Genomic DNA, 26,730 nt, shown 5'->3' on the forward strand with positions numbered 1-26,730 from the left:
GAGTCCTGTTCACTCCCTTTCCCCAGGACGCAGCACAGGCTTTGTGTTTGGGAACTGAGTGACTTAGTGAGAAGGTGAGATGGTGATGTGGTTCTGCCGTCCAGTTTCTGGTCAGCCTTAGGGTGTGCACACAGAGAGAGAGGGAAGGTGGAGGGTGAAGTCAAAGGCCCATGCGGAGTAACGGAAAAGACGCTGTTGAGAGTGACGTGGGAACGAAGTCGGGCCACCACGTGATTGCTGAATGACTAAATGGATGTGAGAGGGGATTTCCAAAATGGGGCTAGAAATGGGTGTCATCAGCATTCTGCAAGGGACCCAAAGTCAACCAAAAGCTGGACTCTGCGGTTTGCAGTAGTCTAATCCCTAATGACCCCAGTAAATACTTTAACCGGGCTCTTCCCTGGAGTCTCTGGAAAGGCAAGCAGACACCTGGGGGGAGGCACAACTGGGGTATTAGAGACATTCAGGTCTCAAGAGTCCTTGACAGTCCTCTGGAGCAATGCATGCTGTTTGGGGCCTGAGGATGATGACAGTCCCCAGGGACTGGGCTAGCTCACATCCCGCTGGTGTGTGCACGAAGGGCTGGGAGTTCTGAGCTAGATGAAAGCATTCACTGTGAGAATGCCACACTCACTCTGGTGGTGAGTGCTGGATCACACGGTAACCCAAGCCCATGTCTACCGGGTCCCTGCGGACTAGAAGTGTCACAAAATGTCTTTGCCATGGCAGGAATTTGGAAAAGTCACATCAGGAAAAGAGCTCATCTGAGTCTTCCTGGAATCCCTAGGTTCTGGACCTGCTCCAACTGAGTCAGTCTTTGGTCAGAGGTCTAACCACCTCACACACCAGGCAGAAATTCTTTCCACAACAAGCATTTGGCTACTGGTGCCTCCCCATCCTTCTAGGAATGCCATTCCCCTCAGCCTATAGAGTGGTCTGTTCCTAATAATCTTCAGTCATTTTGTTAGAAAGCTGAAAGACCTTGACCAGATGTTTGTAGTGCTGCCTCTTGGGGGACAGTGAGATGCAGGAAAGGAGATCAAGCTTCCTTGCTGAGTTGATGTGGGATATCTTCTACCAGCTTTTCCCATTACATTTGTGAAGGAAACAAAAATGAGGGGTGTGTGTGTGTGTGTGTGTGTGTGTGTGTGTATCTGTGTTTGTGTATCTGTATATGTATCTCTGTGTGTGTGTGTGTGTGTGTTCACAACCTTGAGTATTGTTCCTTATGTGTATCCACCTTCATTTTCTTTAAGACAGGGTCTCTAGCTGGTCTGGGACTTGCCAAGTGGACTAGACAGACTGGCTGCTAAGCCTTCAAGATCTGCCTGTCTTACCTCCCAGTGCTAGAACTACAAACACACACTACCATGACCAGCTTTTTAAAATCATGGATTCTGGGAATCAAACATAGTTTATCATGCTCAAAAAGCAAGTACTTTATTGACTAATCAAGTGCTCCAGCCACAAATAACATTTTTAATTCTTGAATGCAAAATCGGTCTCTTTAACATTTCTACCAATAATTGCACCCATGAACGCACGTCCTTCAAGTATCTGAGAACAAGAGTTGGTTTTCCACTGATCTCCAGGACAAGCTGCTCCTCATGTAACCTGGTTTCCAAGCCAGTCACACACAAGGTTCTCTTCTGTGTGTCAGAAAATAAGATTCCACTGGCTTTGCACTAAGAAGGGATTTGTCATTGCCTGGGTTAGATGTTGCCAACCGATCATTAATTAATAAAGCCAAGATGTCCCTTCCCAACTGTGTGTGACTGTGTGTACACAGCCATGAGAGAGTGAATTAAACTACCTACTTCCTCAAGCCCTGGTTTTCTTATCTTAATAAAGGTATCAATTTCGATTAAGGTAGTGAAAAATATTAAAAGCTCCACACCAGGGGTTTTACCTCCTAAGCTTTATTTGGTTTAGCTGCTGTCCAGGCACTGAGTACAGTTGGGCCTGAACCTCAGCTTCGCCTCTTACAGTGACTTTGAAGGTACGACCTTACATATGCCACGCTGCATTCTCTTCTCTGTGGAGCAAACTGTCATGCCAATCTCAGAATGCATTTCCATGAGCATTACACATATGTCTCAGGTGAAACAAGTGTGTGCCGTTCGTCAGCTATTCCCCTAACTCCTTTATTAAAAGAACAGGGCCTCCCTGAGAGGCTCATTCACAGCACTTCTTTTGAAAAGTGAAGGCACCGAACCAAACTGCTGCTGCTGTTGGTGGAGGTCACTCCATGGTAACCTCCCATCCATCTGTGTTTAAATGCAATGGCTTTTAATTATTAATTTGTGTGCATGGAGAGGTCTGAGGACAGTTTGCAGGAATGAATTCTCTCCTTCCACCATGTGAGTCCTTAGGGTCAAATGCAGGTTGTCAGGCCTGGCAACAAGTATCTGCCCACTTGGCTATCTTGTCAGCTTAGTAAGCAATGATCATGCTTCCTTGGCACCAGCTTGTGTCATTCTCCTATAGCTCCATATACCCCCTCTTACCCCTGTAAGATGATGAAGAATGGAGATTCGGGCAGCCTAAGCAACTCAGGATTAGGAAGTAACAGGTCTGGGACTCAGATCGCTCTGATTCCAAAGGCTCAGCCCCCAAGTTAGGACTCAACTCTGGCCCCAGGGACAGCAGAGCCTAGAGTGTGCCTTCCTGTATAATGCAGCTTCTGAGGTAGAAGGGCAACTGTATCTGTCTATTCCAGAGTTCTGAAGGTGTCACTGTGTATACCAGTCACATCCCCTTAGGTCCCCTCTGGGTGTTCCCGGCATCCAATACTCTGCTGTTTGTTAGGCTCTTAGCCCTGTAAATATGGTTTTATATTTATGTTAAAAACAAAGCAAAAAACCCAGCTAAACTCAAAAAAAAAAACCAAAAAAACCAGCTATTCTGGATGTGGGCCCTGATGCATAATGTCATTAGGGAGCCAGCAGTACATCCCATCCCATTATCGCCTGGCCAAGCTTCTCTGAGCAGCCTGGCTGCAAATGGCTTTCTCATGGAGGGGGGGTGGTGGAAGGAGGGCACAGCCCTATCTGCCCTCCAGTTGGAGGAGAGATTTTATCTTTAATTGACAACTGGCTGCCTGCCACCGCCCTGCCTCTGCTGCTGGCCCAGGCTCACGGCTGGTTTTCCATGTTCCTTCAGGAATAGGCTTCCTCTTGTTTGTTTCTTCCCCAGGGCCCTGCGGTCCTCACTCTGCCATTCTGTACTGCCCTGGACAGCTCTGGCTGAGCTCTTGTCCTTTTCTGAGTATGTTGGACATGAAGAAATCTGCAGGAAAAAAAAAAAAGCCTGAGCTGAAGCCCAGGGTGAGGAGGGAACTAGCATTTATTGTAGATTGCCTGTCTTCTGCTTGCTGTATGCAGACACCTGACCCTGGGCCAGGCTTATTAACGCCATTGTTTGAATTTAAAGAGTGGCTCCCAAGTTATCCAGCCAATAAGTGAGAGATCAAGACTAAAAGGAGGGTCCTATGACTCAGTTTATGCTCAGGATGAAGGAGTCTTGAACACACACCTAGACCTGGCCGTGTAATTTACAGAGCCCAGCACAAATGAAACCACAGATCTTGTTGAAGATTAGTGACTCTACCATTGTACTGGCTGGTTTTGTGAGTCAAGTTGTCACAAGCTGGAGTTATCACAGAGAAAGGAACCTCCCTTGAGGAAATGCCTCCATGAGATCCAGCTGTAAGGCATTTTCTGAATTAGTGATCAAGTGGGGAGGGCTCATTGTGAGTGGTGCCATCCCTGGGCTGGTAGTCTTGGGTTCTATAAGAAAGCAGGCTGAGCAAGCCAGGGGAAGCAATCCAGTGAGAAGCATTCCTCCATGGCTTCTGCATCAGCTCCTGCCTTCAAGTTCCTATCCTGTGTGAGTTCCTGTCCTGACTTCCTTTGGTGATGAACAGCAATGTGGAAGTGTAAGCTGAATAAACCCTTTCCTCCCCAACATGATTACTGGTCATGACATTTTGTACAGGAATAGAAACCCTAAGACAACTATGATGACAGTAAAGTCCTAAGCCCAGCTCGGGGGCCCTCCTGAGTAGCTGCAGGCCTGTACATCCATAAGACAGCCGTGGGTATGCTCCTACATGGGGGTTAAAGGAATGTCAAGAGTTACCAGTGTACCAGAACTTGGTACTTTCCTAGCCCATGTACCCAAAGCACCTACTCTCCATCCCCAAGAGGCTCATGGCTGTGCTACCAGTCTTACGTTGGCTTCAGTCCTTTAGTCATCATTGCCATGGTTGGCCTCCCTTGGGCCTTGGCCCATTTAGGCTGATGCAGCTGCAGGGAGAAGGAGGTCCCTGTACAAAGAAGCTGGCACACAGTGGACTTCCCCAAACAGGGAAGTTTGTTTCATGTTATGGTGGGTTCAGGTGACAATAGTGGGTTGTGAGGACACTGCTGGGGAACCAGGGTTTTAGAGTTAATTTCTTTCCTGCAGATCATGTTTGAGAATTGCCTGCTAGCTGTAAATACAGGAGCTTAGCCACAGGGAGGGTCCCTGGTAGGCACTCAATTAGGCTCAGATGTACTTGCATTCCTTAGACACAGGTGGTAGCTTCATCGGAACTCAGAAAAGTCTCCTCCCCACCCCCCAGACCCACAGTCATAAAAAAACAGGCGAGACAGATGCTCACCGAGGAGCAGCAGGACACTCAGATGTCTTTATTGGTACTCGAGCACAGCATGACAGTTGAGGGCATGCAGACAGGGCACAGTGAGCCCAGCCTAGGCGTGCCTCAGACACACAGGAGGGGACAGCTTTAGAAAAGGACTGACCAATACCAAGGGTGGGCAGGAAGGCCGAGGGAGGGGCAGAGGCCAAGGCTGAAGGGGTCACCTGGCCTCTGCTATTGCACGCATCCTCTGGCCACCGGCCAGGAAGTACAGTATTGCAACTGGTCTCCTCTTGCCCAAGGTGTCCCCTTCTCAGACCCCTGAGCCAGATGGGCAAACAGATCCCCTTCCATCTGCCCAGCAGCATCTTTGAAAAGAAATGGACAAAGGAGACACACAAAAGAAATGAAATTCCCCCCTGTCATGGACACAGAAGGGGTTCTGGAAGGAGTGACAGAGGCTGCAAAAGAGCCCCTAGAAGTGTCCCACAAACTGGGCTGTGGGGTGGGAGGTAGAACCCCAATCTGGGGTGGGGTTGGGCTAGTGAAGCAGTGACCCCGGAAGGGTAATCTTGCCTTCAACTGACTTCAACAGGCCACCTGCTAGCAGGGGAAAAGACCCCAAATGAGAGTAGCCTGGGACCACCCAACTGGAGGGGCAGGTCCCAGGTACACTTCTCCTGGGACATCCCACACACATGGTCAGAAGAAACAATCCATGAAGGAAAAGGGGGTGGGGAAACAGGGTAGGCAGAGGACTTGGGAGACATAGCCTAACGATGAAGACAGACCACCAGTAGCACGTGCACTACACACAAGAGTATATAGTATGTATGAATATAGATACTATATGTGCATATATGTCTCTTCAATGTACAGTAGAACAGAGTATCAGATCCAGATGGCTCTGGGCTCTGAGTGTCGCATGGGAGGTTGTCCACCAGTCTTGTGCAAACAAGGATAGCTGAGTCTTTCCCAGCAAAAGATTCGTGCCTGGGTTCCAGAGTTTTCCTAAGCCTCTGACTTTCTGTCTGTCTGTCTTTCTCACGTTGGTGCCGCTCTAAGAGAGGGTGAGGACTTCAGCGTGGGCATAGTTGGACGAGAGGGCGTCTTGGCAGGTCTCTGTGTTTAAAGAGCACAGGTGTGAGACACTGGGACGCACGCTTTCGGCTCAACATTGCCTTCTGGCAGGGTAGGGAGGGCAGGGTAAAGAGTTCCGCAAAAGAAAAGGAGAAACAACAAAAAACGAGATGTTAGAAGGAAGCCGGCCAGCTTCTGACCCACAGGCTGTGGGCTAAGGAACAGCCAAAACAGAGCTGGAAGGCATAGGGAACCCAGGGCTGAGAGGCAAGGAAGAGCTGGAGTGGTACAGGAGTGGAGTGAGCCTTCCATCTCTTCTCTGCCAACCCACCTCCAGGCGGTGGAGACGGGTATGCTGAAGCTCAGGTAACCATTTCCAAGAACCACTACTGTTTCAGGCCTTCAGAGTTCTAGCGCAGCAAGGAGAGGAACCACGGCAAACTCCATATAGCTCAGCAGGGAGCTAGTGGGGAACATTCCTGATGGGGACCGTCACTCTAGCTGTCCTCTACTCAATTTGTGCTCCACCCCAAATAGCTCCAATCGCCCTCCCCACCATGGACAATTTCACTATCCCAGGGAGCAAGTATCCCTGGGGTACAGAGCCATGTCGTGCTCAATGGGGCATGGGGTTAGGGGGAGGCTGGGCAGAGGCTACATGCCAAGCTGGCACAGATCGCCTTATTAAGAAAACCTACAGCCTCAGCTTCAGATATCCAAGGCTTGGGTCTTCTTCCCTACTTCTTCCATGGTGGCACTGTCTAGATGGTTAGGGTGACAGAGCTAACAATGTGGTGGAAGTTTCAGCCTCCCAGACTGACTACTAAAGCTATTAGGTTTGCGGCTCAAGGTGGGTGTGTTGTTTGACATTCAACTCTGGGGTTCCCTGGCACATTGAAAGCTTTTCTTTTTTTTCCCTAAAATCATGTTCTCATCTCAGAGTGACCTGCTACCATCCCCTTAAGGCTCTGGCCCCAACTCTCCTCCTTAAACCCTGCCCCTTAGCCTTCTAGAGTTCCTGCCTGCGAGTTGTATCCCTCAGGAAACCACAAGAGCAAGCCTAAGACTCTTCAATGCACTCCATCTCTGAGGACAAGACAGAGGTACCCTTTGCCCTGTTTTCCCTAACGGTGATCTGTCCAGGTACATTCGGAAATACCCAGCCATTGATCCCTACTCACAAGAAAAAGGGGAATGACTTTGGACACTCTATATACAGGTCACCCTAAGATGCCCTGGGCAGAGAATGGCCTTGGGTGGCTTTTGTCTTTGTCAATAGTTTCTGTGCTCTCTGCCCTTGGGGTCCTCTGATAGTTGGTGGGGGGGTGGGTTCTTTCTAGGAGTCTTATGCTGGAATCTAACATACATAACTCACCAGGGATGGTGCGGGAGCTTCTGAGGGACACTGGCCAGGGCCCTGCTCTCTTAGATACTTTGTGAATGGCAGTCTGAGTCAGCACTCAGCGTCCCCCTGGCTGTAGCTGTCTCGTTCCCACTGGTGGTCCTTCACAGCCACCGTCTTAAAGGTTGGGCTGTGAAGCTAACTCTAGGATTGTCAGTAGTACTGACAGGAAGGCAAGGCTAGGAGTTCTTTCCTGGGCTACCTGCTTGACCTTTAAGAGGGGGCCCAGCCACCCCCGTCCCCACCCCACCCCCACCCCCCCAACAGGGCCAAGTATCCAAAGTAACAGATCCAATTCCAAGTCTGACCCAAGGAAATATTAACTGTGTTCTCAGTGTCTGGGTGGGAGAGACCTTTCTGCTAGTGAAGGATATTCAAGGCCTGGATGGGCCTGAGGCTGTTCAGGCCACCACCTCTTAGGGAAGGGTCTAATATATATATTCTGTCAAAGATGGACTCCTTCTTTCCTAGGACCCTGGGAAAGCACAAACGTCCTGAGGTAGCTAAAGGCAGATAACCTACCTAGTTCTTCCACCATGTGGGCCTCTGTTTCTTCCCTGTTGAGCCAGGAGATGGGGGAGGGGCATGTATAGAAACCCATCCCTCCAACAAAGCACTGGGGGCTTCAGCCTGGCAGATGCACTGTGCTGCCCAGGGACATCTGTGCCCCCCACAGGGGTGCTATGAGCATGCCCATCCCTGTAGGAGGAAAGAGGGGAGGAGGCGGTGGGTGCCGTGGAAACTTGGGCTCCTGACAACTTGAGGGCTGCCACAGAAATAGCTGCCTCAGCTCCCCAAACCAGAACGGCAAGTCAGAGAAAATAGCTTTGGTACCGCTAAACTGGACACCTGGCTCAACATGTCTCTGGCAGACCACAGCCTCCTGGTGCCAGGAACCCTGCTGGGTGATGTGAACCTGCCACAGGGAGCTGCATTCAAACTCAGCATCTTACCCTACCCCACAGGCTTCCCTACCCATAACACCTTTCTTTATCTCCTTATCTCAGAAGACATCTCAGCCTGAGAGCAAGTGGCAGCAGGCCTTACAGAGCACAGCTTAAGTGGAGTGTCCCAGGGCCTGCTCTAAAAGATCTTTTCAGCGGGTCAGCTAGTGTTTGCTCAGTGCTGACAGACATGTTTGCCGTGTGCTTTGCACGCTGACCCCAGGAAACAATCTTATACTTAAGCCTGGGCCACCTTTTGAATCGCCCCCTCTCTTGGTCCCAGCATCCTGCCAGGTCCCTAAAGCTCTTTCACCAGATCTCTTGATTACCCTGTAGGGAGCAAATATGGGTCTTCCTTAGTCACTCCCTCTAAGTTGCATAATCTGACTCTAAAATTGCCAGGCACGTGGCCCTGCTGTCAGGTCAATTCCCATCAGGTGAAACAGGAAATGTTGTGGCTGAGGCTTTGGTCTTTAGCCCCAGCCTGAGGAAGGGGCTTCTTGGGAGTGGGTGGGGCCAGTGCCAGGTGTGGACAGGATGGCTTCTGTCGCCTCACTTCCCCTCAGCTGGCCCTGTGCAAGGTGTACCCCTGCTCACCCAATGACTCACAAACCTGTTGTGCTCCCAGGCTCGTTAGGTAAATGAATACACTTAATTATAGAAATTAGATGAGTCTCTGGTTCTGGCAGGAATACAGAGCAGAGGCTGGGTGGGAGTGGCAGGTGACTCAGAGGCAGGGCTGGGAATCTGAGGGAGCGGGAGAGGGAGCAAACTGTCGCGCGGAAGCAGAGGAAGCAGTATGGAGAGAGGCTGCAGCACGGGGCACAGATGGGATGCTGGGTGGGCCGCAGGGTGTCACCCACTGAATCTGGGCACAGGCCCCAGGGAGGAGGGCCTCCCTACACCTAGATACCCTGCCCAGGGCTTGCACCAAGCCTGGGGTTTAGATTCTAAAAACTCCCACCTGTGCCCCATGTCACAGCTGGAAAGCACCAGATCCTATACTCTGGGCAGCTCTAGCCACAGGCTTGCTGTTCTAAGCAGTCATTAACACCAGCAGAGATGTCCCTTGAGACAGCCTTGTTCCCTGCTGATCTTGGTTGGGTGGATAGACAGACAGACAGACAAGCTGTTTGGTTATTAGTTAAAGGCCATAAGGAATGCAAATGAAATTTCTGTGATTGAAATATAAATGTAGGTGTGACTCACAGGCAAGGATGGATTGCTCCAGATACTCCAGGTACCACGGCCAGGCCTATAAGATCCTGAACTGGAGGCAAAACCCAGACACAGTCCTGAGTGTGCCAGCACCCATGCTTCAGGAGAATGGCCGTGACGGGGGCAGCCCTGTGAGGATCTCCTCCTTGCACTCAGACTCCATGGCTGAACACGTGGGGGAGCCTGCCGTTGTGTGGGTCTGGCTCAGGGACTCAGATTCTCCATCCTGACTGGAGTTCCTGTCTGTTCTCTCAGACCTCAGGAGGGACAGGGGCTGGGGTGGCATGTAAGCATGCCAGCTTAGATGTGTATCCCAGTGTCAGAGCTGAGGAAGGCCATGGGTGTGGCTAAGGACCTGAGTGGCCAGGTGGGGGGCTGGTGAGAGGGTGGAAGGGGTGCGAGAGCAGGAGCTTTCTCGGAGGATAGGGCGAGCTGTACCGCGACGCCAGTGGAGACAGCCCCAGACTGGTTCCAGCTGCTCCGGCTATGTTGTTTAGACTCCGGGACTTTTCGCAGCCTTGATGAAGAAAAGGCACATGGGTCAAAGAGGAACATCCCCTCATCAAGGATGCTCCATGCTACTTCAAGAGACTGCTGGGTAGGCAGGTGGCCTCAAACTGACGTGGAAGAACCTCTCCTTGCTGGGAGTAGCTTCCTAACAATCTCCCGGGCACCTGAGGGCAGACCATGGGATCTGTGTCCTGTCCTACTCCCCTCTAGCTCTTTGGTGGTTCAGCTGCACAGAGACCCCACAGCTTCATGCATGTACCTTCTCCAGTGAGGTGTCATATGCACTCCTGGCTCATTGGAAACTACTGGTTAGCGATGGGGTCAGTTTGATGGCTGAAGAAAGCCTGGACTCAGCCTCTTTGTCCTAGGTCTAGATAAGTGCAGAGAGGTGTGGCGTGGGGGACAGTTGTTAAGTGCACACTGGGAGTTTGGTGATATTAATTGCCACACTTGCTTAGCAAGCCTTGTTTCCCAGCAACCCACCTGTTCCCTCTCGAAGGTCACTCTAATTGGCTGAGCTACATGCTTGTTGCCAAGAAGCAGTGTGGAGGCATCTTGAAAATAGAGCAGATGGGCCCCAAAGGCACCCCAGGGAGGCAAAGTGGAGGGATGCAGGTTCTTCTGCATGGTGCCCGTACATGAAGGAGCACCTGCCGTCAGGACTCTCCTAACGTGTACTCCTATGGTCTCTTCCAACTCCCTGCTTCTACCACGGATCTCACAACACAAGAAGGGAAGCCAGGGTGTTCATCCTCCATCCAGCTCTGTGCTCTAAAGTCCTCCACAGAAGTAGAGGATGCATTTTACACCGTTTCTCAGCAGCCTGCAGCCTGAGCACAGCTCTCTGGGTGTAAAAGAGGATGCAGAGAATCGCTGCATTCTTGAGGAGTAAAGAGAAGAAGACATGTCCAGGATGGGGAGACTGGAGCACAGGATTGGCAAGTGAGGGTGTATGAACTCTGAGAATTCTCTACCTAGAGCCATTTAGCTGGAGCCTCTGGGCCGTCTCCTTCCAGGTGCCAGACTGCTGCTCCTGTTGCTGTTACTCAGTTATCCAGCTAAGCTGGATGCCCATCTTTCGGAGCTCATCAAATCAGGATGCCTAGCAATTACATGGGAAGGCAGCCCAGGAGTCTACCCGGACTGGGTAGCTAGGAGCCATTTTTTAGGGTCCAGAAGCATCATGGGCTGTATTCCTCAGCAAGTACTACGCTTGACAGACTCAAACCAGTCTCAGCCTGTGGGAAACCTGGTTGGTTAAAGAGCCGTCAGAGGGAGAACTTGGTGGTGATACTTGTTTAGGGAGGATCTTAGCTTCTCCTGGAAATAGGCAGGATGTTGGGGAGCTTCTGACACAGGACAGGCAAGGTCAAGTGGGATCAGCAAACAGGAAGGACAAGGGTCTGGTCTTGAGCCTCGTGGTTCTCAGCCACCATTGGCCCTTGTCATTAGTGATTTCTACTTCCCTCTCTCCTTCAAGGCTAAGAGTCTCTAGCTGCACAACCTAACCTCAGCTCTGTCTCTGCCATGCACCAAGCACAGTGATAGGATTCTAACCTCCCTTGTCAGGTAGGAAAGAGGCTCCTCCACTAACTTTGAAGATACTCCAGGTCACTCCTCAGAGAGAACCACCCTCCCTGCCCTCCTACTCATAGCCACCCCTGGCTCTGCCCCATAACCATCACACCCTAGCAGCTTGCAGATATGGGTCAGTCCACCTTAGGGTCCAGGACCCCAATGAAAAACTGACGAAACATGGCCTGTGTAGGATTTCTGACCTAAGACCTAAGACCTGAAATCCCTGAGTCTGCTTCCTTGGGGAAGCTTTGGCCATGTTTAGGAGGACTAGAGAAGTGGCTGAGTATGACCCTGTGGGTTACCTAAAGGCTGCTACAGGACCAGAGTGGGGGAGGTGATAGAGTGTCCCTTCACATGTCTAGTACTGGGTGGATACCTCTGAGGGAGGGGCTCCATAGGGGATGCTAGGGACCTTTTTAATCCAGACACTGGCAACTTAGGATACCCGTTCTAAAAGCGAGGACGTATCCAAGGCAGAGGGGATGGTGGCCATGGGCTCAGGGGAGGGGGAGACCTCAAGCTCTGTGGGGAGGGCTGGGGAGACTCAGCTCTGGGGGGGCTCCCCACCTGCCCAGTCCAGGGAGCCATACCTTTCCGGACACTGCCATCAGCACAGGCATAGTCCCCAGCACTGAGCAGGAAGCAGGCAGCTGCCTTCTTGTTTCTGTCTCGTGTGCCTGAGCGTCTCAGGGCCCGACGTTCTTCAGGGGTGGGGGCCGAGGCCAGGGGCTGGGTGAGACCAGCTCCCTCCTCATCAGACAGCACCGCATTAGCATCACCATTCTGCTTAGAGTCTGGAGGGGGGACAGAGAGAAAGGAAACTAAGATGGTTGCTGGGGCCTTCCTAAGGAGAGCTACTTGGGGGTCTCAGATCCTGGCTCCAGGAAGCAAAGTCAGAATGCCTGTGCTTGGTCTGAAGGATTGTCTCTTAGCTTTGGCTTAGAGCCTCCTTTGGGGGTTGGACCACAACACAGACACGCTATAGCAGCAGTACTTCCCAGTCGGGCTTGTGAGGATGTCCCAGGAGATCAACCCTGGCAGGCACAAATTCCCATTTCCCCTCGGGACTGGCTCAGGTAGGCTCTTGATGAGTGTGCATTCCTCAGAGAATACCTGGCTACTAGGGATAATGGGTGGTGGCTCCAGTACCAGACATGCTCAGAAGTGTCTCTGGCTTTCTCCCTGCACCACTTAAGACAGATACTCCTTTCCTCGGGCACCCAGGCCAGCTGAAGGGCTTGGGGCAGGACTCTTTTATGTCTGGGAAGATAAAGGGAAGAGGCTCCGATTCAAGTCTTCCCTGTGGAGACCTTGCCTTTGTTGGAGAGTAGCCCAGTCACTACAGCCCTGACTGTATGTGGTGGAGTTACCCGGCTTGAAGACAGTGGCTCTGGCACTGGCCATGCAAAATCTCCACGTGGCCACTTAAACAGGATAGGGACCTCCATGCTGTGCACATCTAGGTTACCTAAGACTCCCTGCATTTGGTCATAAGGCTCTTCTCTGAGCTCTAATTGAACCTCATAACACATCTTGAATTCTTAAAAGGAATAGGAAGGAGAATCTTTGTAATAGTGCCAACAGAAGGACGCTTCTCTATCAAGGAAGATCCAGACCCTAGTTAAGCCTAGAGAGCAACTAACCCCAACACAGGCAAGGTCACAGGTCTGAATTCAGGCCTCTCTCTGGGGAACTAGTCCCGCTTCTAGAGTTTAACCAGGAGCTGCTTCCTCAGACTCTTAGCTCTTTTGAGCCCAGCCTCAGTGGCCTGATACCCAGTCATGTTTCAGCCTGGTCTACGATCCCTGGGAACCCTGCCCAGTGCTTTTCCTGTCTTCTGGCTCCTCCCATGTTGGGGACTATGCTGATTTTCCTTCTTGTCTCCTGACCCAGAGCAGGTGAGCCTCCTTGAGTCGACTGTCGATGTAAAGACAGGTTGATGCTCAGTCTTACTCCATTCAGGACACTGACACAAGCTCCTTCTATTTTGCCTCTTTCCAAAGATCCTGGACCACTTCTTCCATGTCTCCCCTCTATCCATGTCAGGCTGTGAGCCTAGGACCCACTCCAGCTTTACTGAACAGAAGGTAGCCTCCCACTGCTGTTACGTTATCACAGCCATTAGGCCAAGAGACAGCAGACGTGAATGTTGGGAAAGAGGTGACTCATGTGTCGATGCACCTTGGAGGAACAGCTGCCCTGCTCTCTGCCTAATCAGATCAGCACTGGCATTTGTTCTAGTTTCCCAAAATGTGACATAGCCACCACCCATTTGGGTCTCATCAGAATAGGATAGGATATTGATATGTCATTCTCATTGATATGTTGTGCCCAGAGGGGAAGGAACTGGCTTCTGGGAACAAAGCAAGGGGGGTGAGAGGAACTAGAAATATACTGTCCCCATGTACTGTCCACATATCCTACACTGGAAGGATAGCTCACTCCACAAACACTGGTGTTCACCAAGATCATTAAACCATGGGGCCAAAAGTTGGTCTTAATACTTTGCCCTCCCAGAAGCTCATCTTACACACAATATAGCACAGACTCAAAATCCAAGGGCTAGGGGAGCTCCCTTGACCACATAGGGGAAAGGGATACTGGGCCCTACTCACCTGCTCGCTTCCTCTCGACCATACCCTCTTCCCGGGCAGGGGGGCTGGTGTCACTGTAGGTGCTATCCCGGGGTGAAGTCTCCTCAGACTTGCAGTAAATGGGTGACTCAAGCTGGGGTGGCCGTGGTACATGCTTCTTTCGTTTCTTGGGAAGCTTCTGCTTGGCCATAGCCAGGGAGTAGTACATACCAAAGTTATTGACGATGACAGGTACAGGCATCGCAATGGTCAGCACACCAGCCAGCGCACACAGCGCACCCACCAGCATCCCTGACCATGTCTTAGGATACATGTCCCCGTAGCCAAGCGTTGTCATGGTGACCACAGCCCACCAGAAACCAATGGGGATATTCTTGAAGTCGGTGTGGTCATTGCCCCGTGGGTCAGACGGCCTGGCCCCAATTCGCTCAGCATAATAAATCATGGTGGCGAAGATGAGCACGCCCAGGGCCAGGAAGATGATAAGCAACAGGAACTCGTTGGTGCTGGCCCGGAGTGTGTGGCCTAGAACACGCAGCCCCACAAAGTGGCGTGTGAGCTTGAAGATCCGCAGGATGCGTACAAAGCGCACCACACGCAGGAAACCCAGCACATCTCGAGCTGCCTTGGATGACAGGCCACTCAATCCCACTTCTAGGTAAAAGGGCAAGATGGCCACAAAGTCGATGATGTTGAGCAGGTTCTTGACAAAGTCCAGTGTATCGGGGCAGCACACAATGCGGACCAGGAACTCGAGAGTGAACCACATCACACATACACCCTCGATGTAGGTAAGAATGGGCTCTGTTTCTACTTCCCGCCGGAAGCGCACGCTGGTGATATTCCCTACCCGGTGGATCTCCGTCACATTTCGGTCAATGTTGAAGGCCTCATGGGTCTCCAGGCAGAAGGTGGTAATGGAGACCAAGATGAAGAAGAGAGAGGCAAAGGCTACCACCTGTAGGCCAGAATAGGATATAACTGTCAAGTCAGAAACAGTTGACCTCACTGGGAACAGTGACCTCTACTCATAGAAATGAGCATACAGGCTACTAGCCCATTGCTGGTCAAAGGGTAGGATTAAGGTAGAGATATAAGAGGATCTGTATGTACTGATGTTCTAGGATAGCAGTTCTCAACCTGTGGTTCATGTATCAGATATTTATGATTTATCACACTTGTGAAGTAGCAACCAAATAATTTTATGGCTGAAGGTCACCTCAACATGAGCATCTGTACTAAAGGGTCTCAGCATTAGGAAGGTTGAGAACCACTCCTCTGATCTAGGGCAATGCTTCCTAATCTTTACCAGGGTGCTCAGAAGACAGAGGCTGTTTTTGTCTGGAAACCACAAGTCAGGACACCATAGCTGCCTGGCCCCGCTTACTATACAGAGATTCCCGTTTCATGCTTTAAAACTTCTCAAGTAGTGGTGTGTGGTCAAGCCAGGTAAAAACCCTGTTCAGGTGTGGTTGACTTGGGAGGTTTAGGGAAGGGTCAGTACCCCCACTTTCCTCATAAGCTCCCAGGTGAAGTGCATGCCACATACCACAGCTACAATAATCAGGCTCCTGAAGTGGGGGTCAAAACCAGAATCATCAGGTGCATGGAAACAGGTTAGGAAAATAAACTCTAGCCACACAAGCCTACTGAATGAGAAACTTGAAGAGAACAAGAGTCAAAGAAGTACTTTAGTAAACCATCTAGATAAGTCCATCACTTTAAGGGATGTCCAGAGACAAGGGCTGTAAGGAACAACCTCTTTCTGCCAACTGACCTTCATGACCCCACCTACCACCTAGAGCCACCTTCTGCCTAGGTAGTCAATTCATATATGTCCAGGAAGGGGGACATATATGTCTATGACAGGAGATAGGTGAGCTTTCTCAGAACAATGTCTCCCCTGATATTAGCTGGGTCACTGAGCTCCTAAATCAAATGATCTGTATTGATCAGGATCAGAATGGCGGCAGACATGTGTCAGATGATCTGACAGTCTGGGGAATCTCGGCTAGTACGACGGCAGCAGGATCTGTCAGAGGAATGGCTGGGCTAAGTGGCCAGCCATTGTGAACGGAGATGAGATTCGTGTGTAATAACACCAATTACAGAGCCTTCACCTGTTATTCATTCCATTTCATTCAGCACTGTCAAGATGCTCACTGTCCAAGTCTAGCCTCCTGTCTCTACTGTCTCTGCTCCTGCTCGGTGGACAGGGCTTGGCTTCCCCTTGGGTAGAGGGCTGGAACTATATAGGCAGCTGAGGGAAGTCCCTGGCTGCACATTTCACAACTCCGTGCCTGCTCTGCTCCAGTTTCTACCTGACCTTGTCCTTGTCCCCATCCAGTGAACAGTCAGGTCTGCCTGGCAGGGGTTTTCCTTCTGATGTGCCTACAGTAAAAGGAAGGAGGCAGTGCAAGATACCAATGGAAAACAGGTGGTATGGAAAACCGGCTGGAATCCATAGCCCCGGGCCCTCTGGGATAGAAGTAAGTCAAGGAAGGAATTTTGGACATGAAATCTACCATCTGTCCTCTTCCTAGAACTACTAGGCACCTTATGTGTGTCACTGCCTCAGTCTTCTTAGTGACATAGGAGGCAGATTTCATCTTTCCACTTCACAGAAAAAGAACCAAGGATCAGAAAGGTTACATGACTATTCTGGCGCCATACTGCCCAGAGCAGGAAAGAACCAGATGTGAACCAAAAATCATACGGTCTATGCATTCCCTTTATAGCTTTAAACCATATCACCTTTACTAACCCCCTGGGCAGAGTCACTTCCCAGGCCCAAGAATATAGGCCCTGATCATTGAGCCTGTCCCATCCGCCTGAGGATATGTACCTTCATAGGACAGGTCTCCCACCATGCACTACGATGTTACTTCCTTTACACTTAAGCAAGGGTGGGCTGACCATGAACAGCAAGGAAGGAGCACGTTAGAGAGGAGGTGCCATAGACACTGCTTACTTTACAGCTCTCCCTACCTACTTCTCCTCGGGAAAGTAAATTTCAAGTGCTTTTGCTGGCCTCACATTCCCTCCCCTGAGATATGGGCTGCCAAGACAACACAGGCTGCTGCAGGTTGTGGCTGTGGCAATCCAGGGACCTGGCTCCACCCTGTGTTCGAAGAAGCAGAAGGAACCAGTGTGAGGGGTGGGAACAGAACTTCTAGTTTTGCTAGGAAGCACAGAAGCCCAACCTACTCCCCCCACCCCTCTCTGAGGGACCATTAGCCAGCAGACTCAGCCCACCTGGGAGCCTGGCATGAGGTTAATTAGTGATGTGGAAAAACAAGGTCAGAAAGAGCTGCCAAGGGGCTGAGCACAGGGAGCAGAGGCAGGAGGGAGATGCCTCACCTTCACCACCGCCTGCCTTCCTTAGCTGCCTCCACCATAGCCACTTACAATAGGCCCAGACCAGTTTCATGGGGCCAGAAACAACCCCAATCCTATGGTCTCCTTGTCCTTGGGTTTTATTTATTTATTTATTCATTCATTCATTCATTCATTCATTCATTTATCTATTTATCTATCTATCTATCTATCTTATTTATTTATTTATTGAAAGAACAGAGCTGTCCCAAAAATGGCCATAAGGTTGTATAGGTCCTCCAGGACTTTCAGTGACCTACAGTATTCCTTTCCTCTACATTACTCTCAGGCAATTGTTTTCTAAGTGGTTGGCTGGTGTAATTGGTTCTATTTGCTGGGTCTCATCCTTGAGGGAGGGATATTGTTTCATTTCCCACAAGGCCCTTGACTCAGGCTGCCCAGGACAAAAGAGATCCCAAGAGACAGCAAATACAGCAATGGCATCCTATAAGAGGCCGAATCCTGACAGTTGTGCCTGAGCCCCCCTCTCATCAGGCAGTCTTAGGGCAAAGCAGAGCTTAAACGCCTTGCTGGGGTGTCTGTTGTCTCTGATCAGTCAAGTAAGAGGTGTACCCTTGCTGCCATTCTCTCTCTCTATGTGCTGGGACAATGCAAATACCCAGGTAATGATGCCACTGTAGGATAGATGAGTTTCAACACAGCACATGCCTAGGAGCTACTAAGTATTCCATAAGATGGTGACCAAGCTGAGGTGGAGGTGGTATCAGGGGGACATCCCCCCCACCCCAGGTCTAAAAATGACTAATCATTGAATCATCAGAAGTTTGTACAAGTCAACTTCCTTTCAGCTTTTGGAGACAAAGAAACCCGAGGGCTAGAAGTGATTTGTCCTGGACTCCATGCCTGAGGCTGTCTCCTCTCTCCTTGGCGTGAGGACATGGGCTATGGATTCTAATGGAAGTCAAAACTGCCCAAGCAGAAAATGGCTGGTGTGAACTGGCTGTGCCTGCTAGAGGAGGAAGGTGGGTTTCAGCACCCTGGATTGGAGTAACAGTCAAGACTGTACCCCTCCAACCAGCTCCCTGTTCTCCTGAGACATGCTCTTTCCCACCCCCCAATACACACATGCTGGCCACTATGGCTTTCAAGGGACCTGTCTATATGTAAAGGCCCATAGTATTGCAAATATCAGCCAAATTACCAGCTTTTTCTCCTCCATTGCCTTTGAACAAACTAAAGGTCACACTTCTGGGTTCCAATTAGGTTCTGTTCCCAACTGCCTGTGAGACCTCTGTGAATGTCTTAGCCCCCAGGTAGCCTTGGAATCATCATTTACAAAGTGGAAAGCTGAACACCTACTATGTACCACCATGCTGGGAACAGCAGAACAAATACAGACAAACACTCCTGCCTTTTGCACCTTCCATCCCAGTGGAAAGAAGCAGCTGACAAAAAGGAAGCATACATTGCATATCCAATGGTATGAGCTTTCTGGAGACACAGAAAAAGGAGGCATGGAGTAGGAGCATTAATGCAAAGGAGATGGTCAGCTCAGATCACAGTGACAAGGTGAGGCCTGAGTGGAGACCTAAGGGAAGAGCTGAATTCCTGAGGCAGCAGGAACAGTGAAAAGGCCCCAAGCCCGCAGTCTCAGAGGGAGAGACTTAGAGCCTTAGAGAGAAGACTCTGCCTAATGCAGTGGTTTTGAGAACTAAAAGAAATGATAGTTGTGAAACTTAGCAGAGCATGGAGTGTCTGGAATCCAGCTCAGGCTGGGGGAGGGGAGAGGTGACAGACACTAGTCAATGGAAACTAAATACAATCGTTGGGGGCTGGGGAGGGGAGTCCAAGGAAGGAGGGCCAGGGAGACAGATGGACAGATAAACATAAGGAGATTCATGCCCAAAAACCTATATTAAGGAAGACGTGTAGGAGAAGAAAAAATTGAGAACACAGCCAAAGATGCTTGCAGAGGAAGATCCGTGGAGATTGGGTGAGGGGCTGAGCCTCCTACCCAGACAGTGCTGAACAGGGAGTAGGGTGCCCTGGGGCTAACAGAAAAGAATGAACAGGGTCAAGAAAGGCAGCTCCTGGCTCCTAAGTGGGCATGCAGAAGGTCCTAGCTTAGCGGAGAGCTACTCCTCCTTTCTCAATCCTGGCTGTAAGCCGGCCACTAAAACTAACCCTCACCTGTGTTCACTCTTGCTGAAGGGCTTCACAGGCCTGCTCAGAATCTGAGACCTCAACCACAAGGGATCTGATCCAGCCCAAGTCGCGGTCCAAGAGCCCCTCGGTCAGTGTCCTAGGCAGACCTGTCTTCCCTGGATAGACAATTCTGTCCCTGACTCTGCCGAGTAGGGTGTCATTTTTTTTTTTTTTAATAGCATGCCTTCTTTTAACCATCATCCAAGGACACAAGTCATTTTCCTACAAGGCCCATTTGGCTTGACTTTCTCCTTTCTCCTAGAATCCCCTCCCCATTTAGAGGTGGGACTCAACATTCCTCCTTGCCTGTTGGGTTTTATTCTTCACACCTACCACAGCACCCATCACAATGCACCTAACACTACTGTTTCTTGTCACCGAGCTCTCTCGACTGCCATCCATTCCACCTGCTCTAACTCTCCTCAGACCACTGCACTCTTCTTTACATTCCTAGGGCCCAGCATGTAGCTGTCATGTAGTAAGTGCCGGGTAAGCATCTTCTAGAGGAGTAGAGTGATGAAAGTGGCCACAGCTTCTTCTCATAGGACTGGCAAGCTGTCAGAAGATGGGATTAGCCACCTGACTGAAGCTAGAGGTGACAAAGGTATGCCCAGGAGCACCTCCAGACACCAGTCACTTAGCACCTGTACAGCTCTCTAGAGCCAGCCAAACAGACTTCCTGACAGGACTCCGTGCTAATCGCTAGGTGACCACTTCGTGGCCAGAAGGAAAATCTAGCAGGGAGCTGGGCCATTGTGGCATGTTGGTTGTATGCAGGATGCAGTGAGTGGCTGGCATTCAGCAGTTACACTGGCACTGTCCATGGTGGACATTAAGGATCAAGGAGCCAGCTTTCCCCAAGGCCCAGCTACCTAACTGTGCGTCTGCCTGCTCATTCCTTAGCTCTCAAAAATAGCCCACATGTAATTCCACTCCCCTCCCCCACTTCACATTCCTACAAAAATGGTGACAAACAGAAACAACTCGTCATCCAGAGACAAGATGCTCTGAAGCAAATGTTGATCTGTTCAGAATGAGAAAGAGAAATAGCTCTGAGAGGAACCTGGGAGGTTGCCTGAGGGCAGTATCAGCAGAATTTGCAGTTTTGGGCTATCCAGGATGGGCTGGCACTACCCTTCTAGACTCATATTCCATGTTGACCCTAAACAATCACCCTAGCTGGCACAGCAAGTGCTGGCTCTCACTGAAGACTGTCATGAGCACTGTGATGACCCACCATGTCAGACCCTCTGTCCCACAGCCTAGTTTTTATCTGCAACAAAGTCTGGCCTTTTGTATTACTTATCAAAGTCACCTGGTGAAAAAATGAGAGCCAGGAGTCAGACCCAGACAGTTCTAGACATGATAAGAAATAGAGAAGTGGATAGGAGTGGATGGGAAGAAGAGGCTCTCCGGTGACAGCCACCCCAAGTCCCCTGGAAGCCTTTCTGGGCTGGAGCTACTGAGGCAGGAGTGGCTGCAGACGTGGGCTCAAGTGACATGGGTTTGGATCCTAGTGCTACTGGCTGTACTGTCCAGAGAGGTGTCACTGTGACTTGGTGTTCTTGTCTGTTTATCGAGGTGAACGATTCCTGCCTCTCCCAAGCCAGAGGAGGTAGCAGAAGAAAGCCCAGTCAAGTGGCTAATGCATAGTAGATGCCTGAGAAAGGACACTCATTTCTAGCTGCTCCCCTGAGACAATTGGGGGTCCTGTGATTACCCCCTTTATATTCTGAAGGAAAATGTAGTAAAATAAACGATCCACCAGGAACCTTAGCTAAAAGAGAAGGGCCTTAGCCCCTTCTTTATAACAGCTGAACACTGAGTTGAATTCAACTCGTCTTGGGACTTCTAAGGAACAGAACAAGGAATCAAGGTAGCTCGGGGTCCCATTAGGTAGGCCTCTAGTCTGCTATCAGAAGGAGCAAAGCAGGATTCTATAGATCTGAATGCAGGCCAACCCCTCCTGGCTCCAACTGGGTTATACAACATCCAAGGGAGCCTTTGTTCCACCTCAGGGCAGTGTCCATGAGGCTTAGGATACAACCAGTCTGCCCTCACCTCAGCAGAGTGATCATCCTGCCTAGGAGCCTTCCTGAGTGGACCAGCTGATGGCCAGGCCAGTAGCTAGGCAACAGGCTTTCCTAATTAGCTCAGTTCACTTTCCGTTTGTGTCTGTTTTGCTCCTGTCAAAATGCACTAGTCAAATGACCGGGCTGTTGTATGCTCACGGCCCAGAGCACAGCTCCTCTGCCCTCATGAGCCCTCCCAGGTGACACCTTGAGCCTACAAACCCCTAGTGTTGCAAACTCCTTCAGGGGGTCGGGGGTGAATGTCAGCTGATTGAATGGTATGAAACAGTACAGATCGCCTATGGGTGACAGTTCTGCCAACTTGGGGTCAGTGGAGAAAACAAATGCAGCTTCAGAACTCTATGACACTGCACCCTCGAGTCTTAAGGAGGAACAGGGCACATGTCCCTTCTGATGTTCCCTTGGACTTCTGAGTCCCATTGGTTCCTGGGTTCCTGATATTTATTTACAGAAGAAAAGAACCCCAGGACACCAAGCAGGCTGGAGCAAGGAACTAGGTACTTCTCCATCCTGCAAACAGCCTCTTTCGGTGGGGAAATCACACGGTAGTTATGGGAGTAAAGTCTTAGACATGAAGGAGCCCTGGTTTTGATTCACAGCCCCACCACCAGCTTTGGGATCCCAGGCCAGTGGTTTACTCGCTCCCAGACTCAATCTGTCATGTGGACACTGTTCTAAGTTCATTAGGAATAATAGAGATTAATGTGATATCTCCATAGCAAAGCCCTGGTATTAGGAGGCTCGGTGAAGAGTTGTTATCTTTTCCTTTTTCTTTTTTATGAACTGCGTATTCCCACTTCTGTGTCCAGGGACATCTCAGGATTGGTCTCTGCCTGTGTTCCTCAGCTGTGGGCAAGTCTTTTGGCTCTTGTGCCAGCCAGAGCTCCTCAGGATGATCCACATCAGCACTAATGAGATGAAGGCTGGAAACTAAGGGTGGCTTTGGCAAGACAGTTCATGTGTCTGACTCTTGGTTCCTTTCCTGATTAAATGGGAGAATTAGCCCTCTACTTGATGGCAGAGCCTCTCACAGTTCCAGAGGGGAAAAAACTGAACAGAGATCCCAGAATGCTCAGAAAGAGGGCCTGGCTCACTTAGTCAGCTCTTCTAAGGACTACTTCCCTGGCTTGTCCCCTTTCTGCCTCCTCCCTACCCCACAACTTTGTCTCAGTGACTTGTGCCTGACTCGATTTCCTGTAAAGACAAGCTAAGGATCAGCACTGTCAGGGTGGTAAGCTCACAACAGAGGGGCAGTAGTCAGGGGCCTCGCTGTATTCCCTCCTTCTTAACTGATTTCAGTACTACAAGGTAGACAGGGGCCTCAAAACCAGGCTTCCAGCGGCTACCTCAAGTCCCAACCCTACACAGAACCTCTTGCTAAGACTTCTACCTACCGCCTTTCTCTTCCAGGCAGGAGATGCATTACCCTGGCTTGGTATCTACACCAGACTAACCCATTCCTTTAGCTGCATTCTTCAACCCTGAGCTCTCCCCTGGGTAGGAAGTGGAACTTTTTCTCTCATGATTAGGTTGAAGCCCAGCCCACTGGGTATTGAAGAAGATGGAGGGAAAGGCTCTGAGACTCATTAACATGACAACTTGGGGTGCCAAAGGAATCAATCAATCCAACCTCAGCTTCCAGAGGCACACCCCAGACACAGCAAAACACACTGCTTTTCTTTTTTCCTTCTGTCTCCCAGACAGGTTTTAAGGGGAAGGCTAAGAGATCAGATACCAACCTCCAGGCTTTTCTATTTTTAAAGTCTGAAGCCTTCTTCGGGGTTTTAGCTGCCCAAGGATAATGAAGTGAGGGAAAAAATACATATCTTTCTGGGACCCCCTCCTACCTTCAGAACAGGCACTAGGTCTTGTCTAAATCAACCTGTTTCCCCTGCTCTGTATACATCTATTTCCAGTGTAACCTGAACCAGGGCTTTCTGGGAAGCCACTTTGTGCTGCAGCAGAAACAAAAGAGCAGTGACAAATCTGCTATCGTCACCAGGAAGCTTGTGGCTGGCCACTGTCCTGGGATCTTGAAGAGCCTAAAGCAGGTGGCTTTTCCTGTCTACTTCTCACTCTATCTTAGCAAAGGCCAGGCTAAGACAGGCACAGAAAGCTTAGGACATGGCCTGCTCCTAGAAAAAAAAAAATAAGGTCCCAATCAAGAAAGGAAGCCTGGGTTCTGGAGATCTCTGCCCTCTATGAGACAGGTATTCTAGAAACTAGGTCTCCTTCTCTGAAATGCATAGGCTCCTGCATACAGAACTGTTAGCAGGATGTAAACAGGGGCATGTCCTACATAATCCTTCCTTCTCTTGGATTCCTAATCAAGGATTCCTTCTCCTGATCCCGCCTCACCCTTGACAAAGGCCAAATTTAAGCTCTCCAGGATTTTGTGGTCCTGTGGAGGACAACTGTGCTGGTCAAAAAAGGAATGAGAAATGTTCGAGTTGAAGGCATGCCACCCACTGAGGGGGCATGCGCCCAGAGCGGGCAGCTCGGACTAGGTCCAAGTAGTAAGTTAAGTGTGTGCAATCTCCTGATGGACTGTGCAGGAAAGAAGGGGGTGAGGCGTATTCCCAAGGGGCAGGGTGGGGGTAGGATTAGGAGGCAGGCAGTTACAGTCTGCCAGGTATGCCAGTCTCCTTCCATCACCACCCCTCATCCAATCGACCAACACTAGCACCAAGAAACCCTTGGACACCGAAATAGGGAGACCCTGGTTTCTGCCACTCACCCTGGCCGCCCGGGATGAGTAGGGATCCTCGAAGAGCGCCCACATTCGGGGCTGCCAACCACGGCAGCCCCCGGACCCAGCACCAGGGCCAGAGCCTCCTTCATGGGGGCCCAGGCGCTGCAAAGCCAACTCCCGCTCATCGTCGCCAGCCTCGTCGCCCGGCCCTGCGCCACCCCCGCCCCCGTCCGGGCTCTCGAAGATGTCCAGTGCCTCCTCAGCATCGCGGTGCTGCCGGTAGGTCATCCAGCAGCAGGGTTCCACATCTGTCTCATCGATACCCCAGAAAGTGAGCTCTTCCTCAAAAAGAGGCCCACAGACGTCTGCGGGGCAATGCAGCTTGCCCGTACGGTAGTAGTTGAGCACATAGGCAAAAACACCCGGGTGCCGATCAAAGAAGAACTCACAGCCCCCGCCGCCGCCACCGTTGCTGCCGCTGCTGCCTGCGCCGCCGCCATCCGACTCTGGCCGACCCCCGCCGTCGGGATCCGCCAGCCAGGCAAGGCGGGTGCCCGGTAGGGTGCGCAGGGTGCTGCGGTAGGTCTCATGTCGCGTGCCGCCCACGTTGATGATGATCTTCTCCGACGCCTCGCCCTTGGCCATCTCCTCCTTCAGACATGTTTTGGACGGAGGCTTGTTCCCCGACTTGCGCCCGCGGTAGGAGGAGACACACACCGAGCTGATCATAAGAAGCGCTGCGGGGCTCCGGCTTGGGGCGGCCGCTGCCCTCCAAACACCCTTCCCAAGGAGGCAGCGTCAGAACGGGGAGGGGGAGGAGACGATAAGGAGGAGGTGGTGGAGGAGGAGGAGGCAGGAGGTGGTGGCGGCCCCTTCTGCGGAGTAGCTCAGCCCCTGCCCCACCCCCACCCCCCGGGGCGCGGAGCAGGAAGAGTTGGCTTTTTGTGGTGCACAGGTGGTTGGGGTTTAAGCAGGCAGAACCTAGGGGAGGCAGAAGGTGAAGACCAGGGTCGAGGACTCAAACCAAGGGGTCCGGAATCTCAGGAGGTAGGGGCAAGCACAAGGATGCTCCGGGCCGGGGACACGCCCCCCAACCCCAGAAAGGCAGAGAAGCGCACAGTCCTAGAGCACAGCGAGGGTCCGCGGCGCGCGCGCTCACACTCACACGGGCCACCCTTTGGCTCCTAGAACGCGGCGAGCCTGAAGGCGGCAGGGTTTCTCCGGGCGGCAGCAGCAGCGGAGGCAGCAGCTGAGGCAGCAGCGTAACAGCAACAAGTCTTCGGAGTGGCTACCGGGGCCAGGCGGATGTTCTTAGGGTAGCCAGAGCTCTGCGGGGCCGAGCAGTGTGCGGTCAACTCGAGGCGGCGGTGGCGGGCATGTGGCCTCTTCCCCCCATTCATAAATCCGGCGCGGAGCACCGATGGCGGGCGGGGCTGAGCCAAGCGAGACGGACCAGCGGGTGGGGTTTGCGCAGGACCAGGCGGCAGGAAAACAAGCGCGCCCGCAGCAGCGAGCCCGGGTCCTGCGTCCGAGGCCGGGAGCTGCGCCGGGCTGGGTGCAGCGCTGCGGGGGCCGCGCCGGGACGAGGAGGGGGGGTTCAGACGGGGCGTCCTGCGCCGCGCAGAGCCTGGAGGGCGGGGCTGCTCTGAAGAGCCAGGCACCCAGTGCTGGCGGAGGAGTGTCCCGGGCGGTGGCCGAATGGCCAAGGACACCTGCAGGCTTCCGAGGCCGCGCCAAAAGGGAGCCTCAGCGCAGCGCCCCGGCGCCGGGTTCCTGCGATCTGGCGGCGCCGGGAGCCGCGCCATCTGCGCGTCTGCCCATCTCCGGGCGGGGCGCCGGCCTTGGCTCCCTGCTAGGGGCGGGCGCGAGGTGGTCTAGGAAAGGGAGCGCCCGGGCGCCAGAGGAATGGTGCTCAGAGGGCTCTGCGACTCCCTCCCGCGATGGCAGAGGATGCGACGCTCCAAGTGGCGCCTTTTCCTCTCGGCCTCACTTGACCCGGGCGCGCCCTCCGGGGAGTGGGGTGGACGCGGCGCGGCGCAAGGCCGACCTGGGGCGTTGCGGAGCTCGGGCAGCTGAGCTCAGCCTTCATTCGCGCATCTCAGCTCAGCCGAGGCGCGTAACCTGCTAGCAGCCAGTGCCCAGCGATGCGCGCGCCCTCTGCGCGCCTCCGTTTCCAGCCCCTCTCAGCCCCACTCCCCGCCTCTCCCTAGCCCTCAGCTCCACCCACTGCAGCCCTTGGTGACACCCAAGCGCTCTCGACCCCTGACCTCTAACCTCTCTCTTTTCTTGTCTCTTTCTCTGCACCTCTTTACCAGCCTAACCTGTATGTCTTACAGCTAAGCACGGCGTATTGTTGCAGTTTCACTGTTTCATGGTGGCTGACTAGAAGCCAGGGTGGAATAGATTGGCGAGTCTGTACATCAAATTAGACTGTCC

General features: G+C 51.8%; 1 protein-coding gene across 2 annotated transcripts; it reads right to left on the reverse strand.

Annotated features, from left to right (window-relative positions):
• Positions 1-4,671: 4,671 nt before the first annotated feature.
• KCNC4 (potassium voltage-gated channel subfamily C member 4) lies at positions 4,672-26,106 on the reverse strand. Of its 2 annotated transcripts, none has more exons than XM_080916252.1 (4): positions 24,340-26,106; positions 13,990-14,926; positions 11,965-12,168; positions 4,672-5,826 (listed from the first exon to the last, which is right to left on the reverse strand). In XM_080916252.1, exons 1-4 carry the CDS (start codon positions 25,021-25,023, stop codon positions 5,771-5,773), a joined length of 1,881 nt encoding a protein of 626 aa, XP_080772378.1. In that variant the 5' UTR covers positions 25,024-26,106; the 3' UTR covers positions 4,672-5,770. The 2 variants fall into 2 exon arrangements, with proteins under 2 accessions (XP_080772378.1, XP_080772377.1); XM_080916251.1 differs by having other exon boundaries at positions 4,672-5,764; positions 24,340-26,103.
• Positions 26,107-26,730: the final 624 nt, after the last annotated feature.

Source organism: Micromys minutus, assembly GCF_963924665.1.
Source record: "Micromys minutus genome assembly, chromosome: 4".
NCBI classification, from domain to species: Eukaryota; Metazoa; Chordata; class Mammalia; order Rodentia; family Muridae; genus Micromys; species Micromys minutus.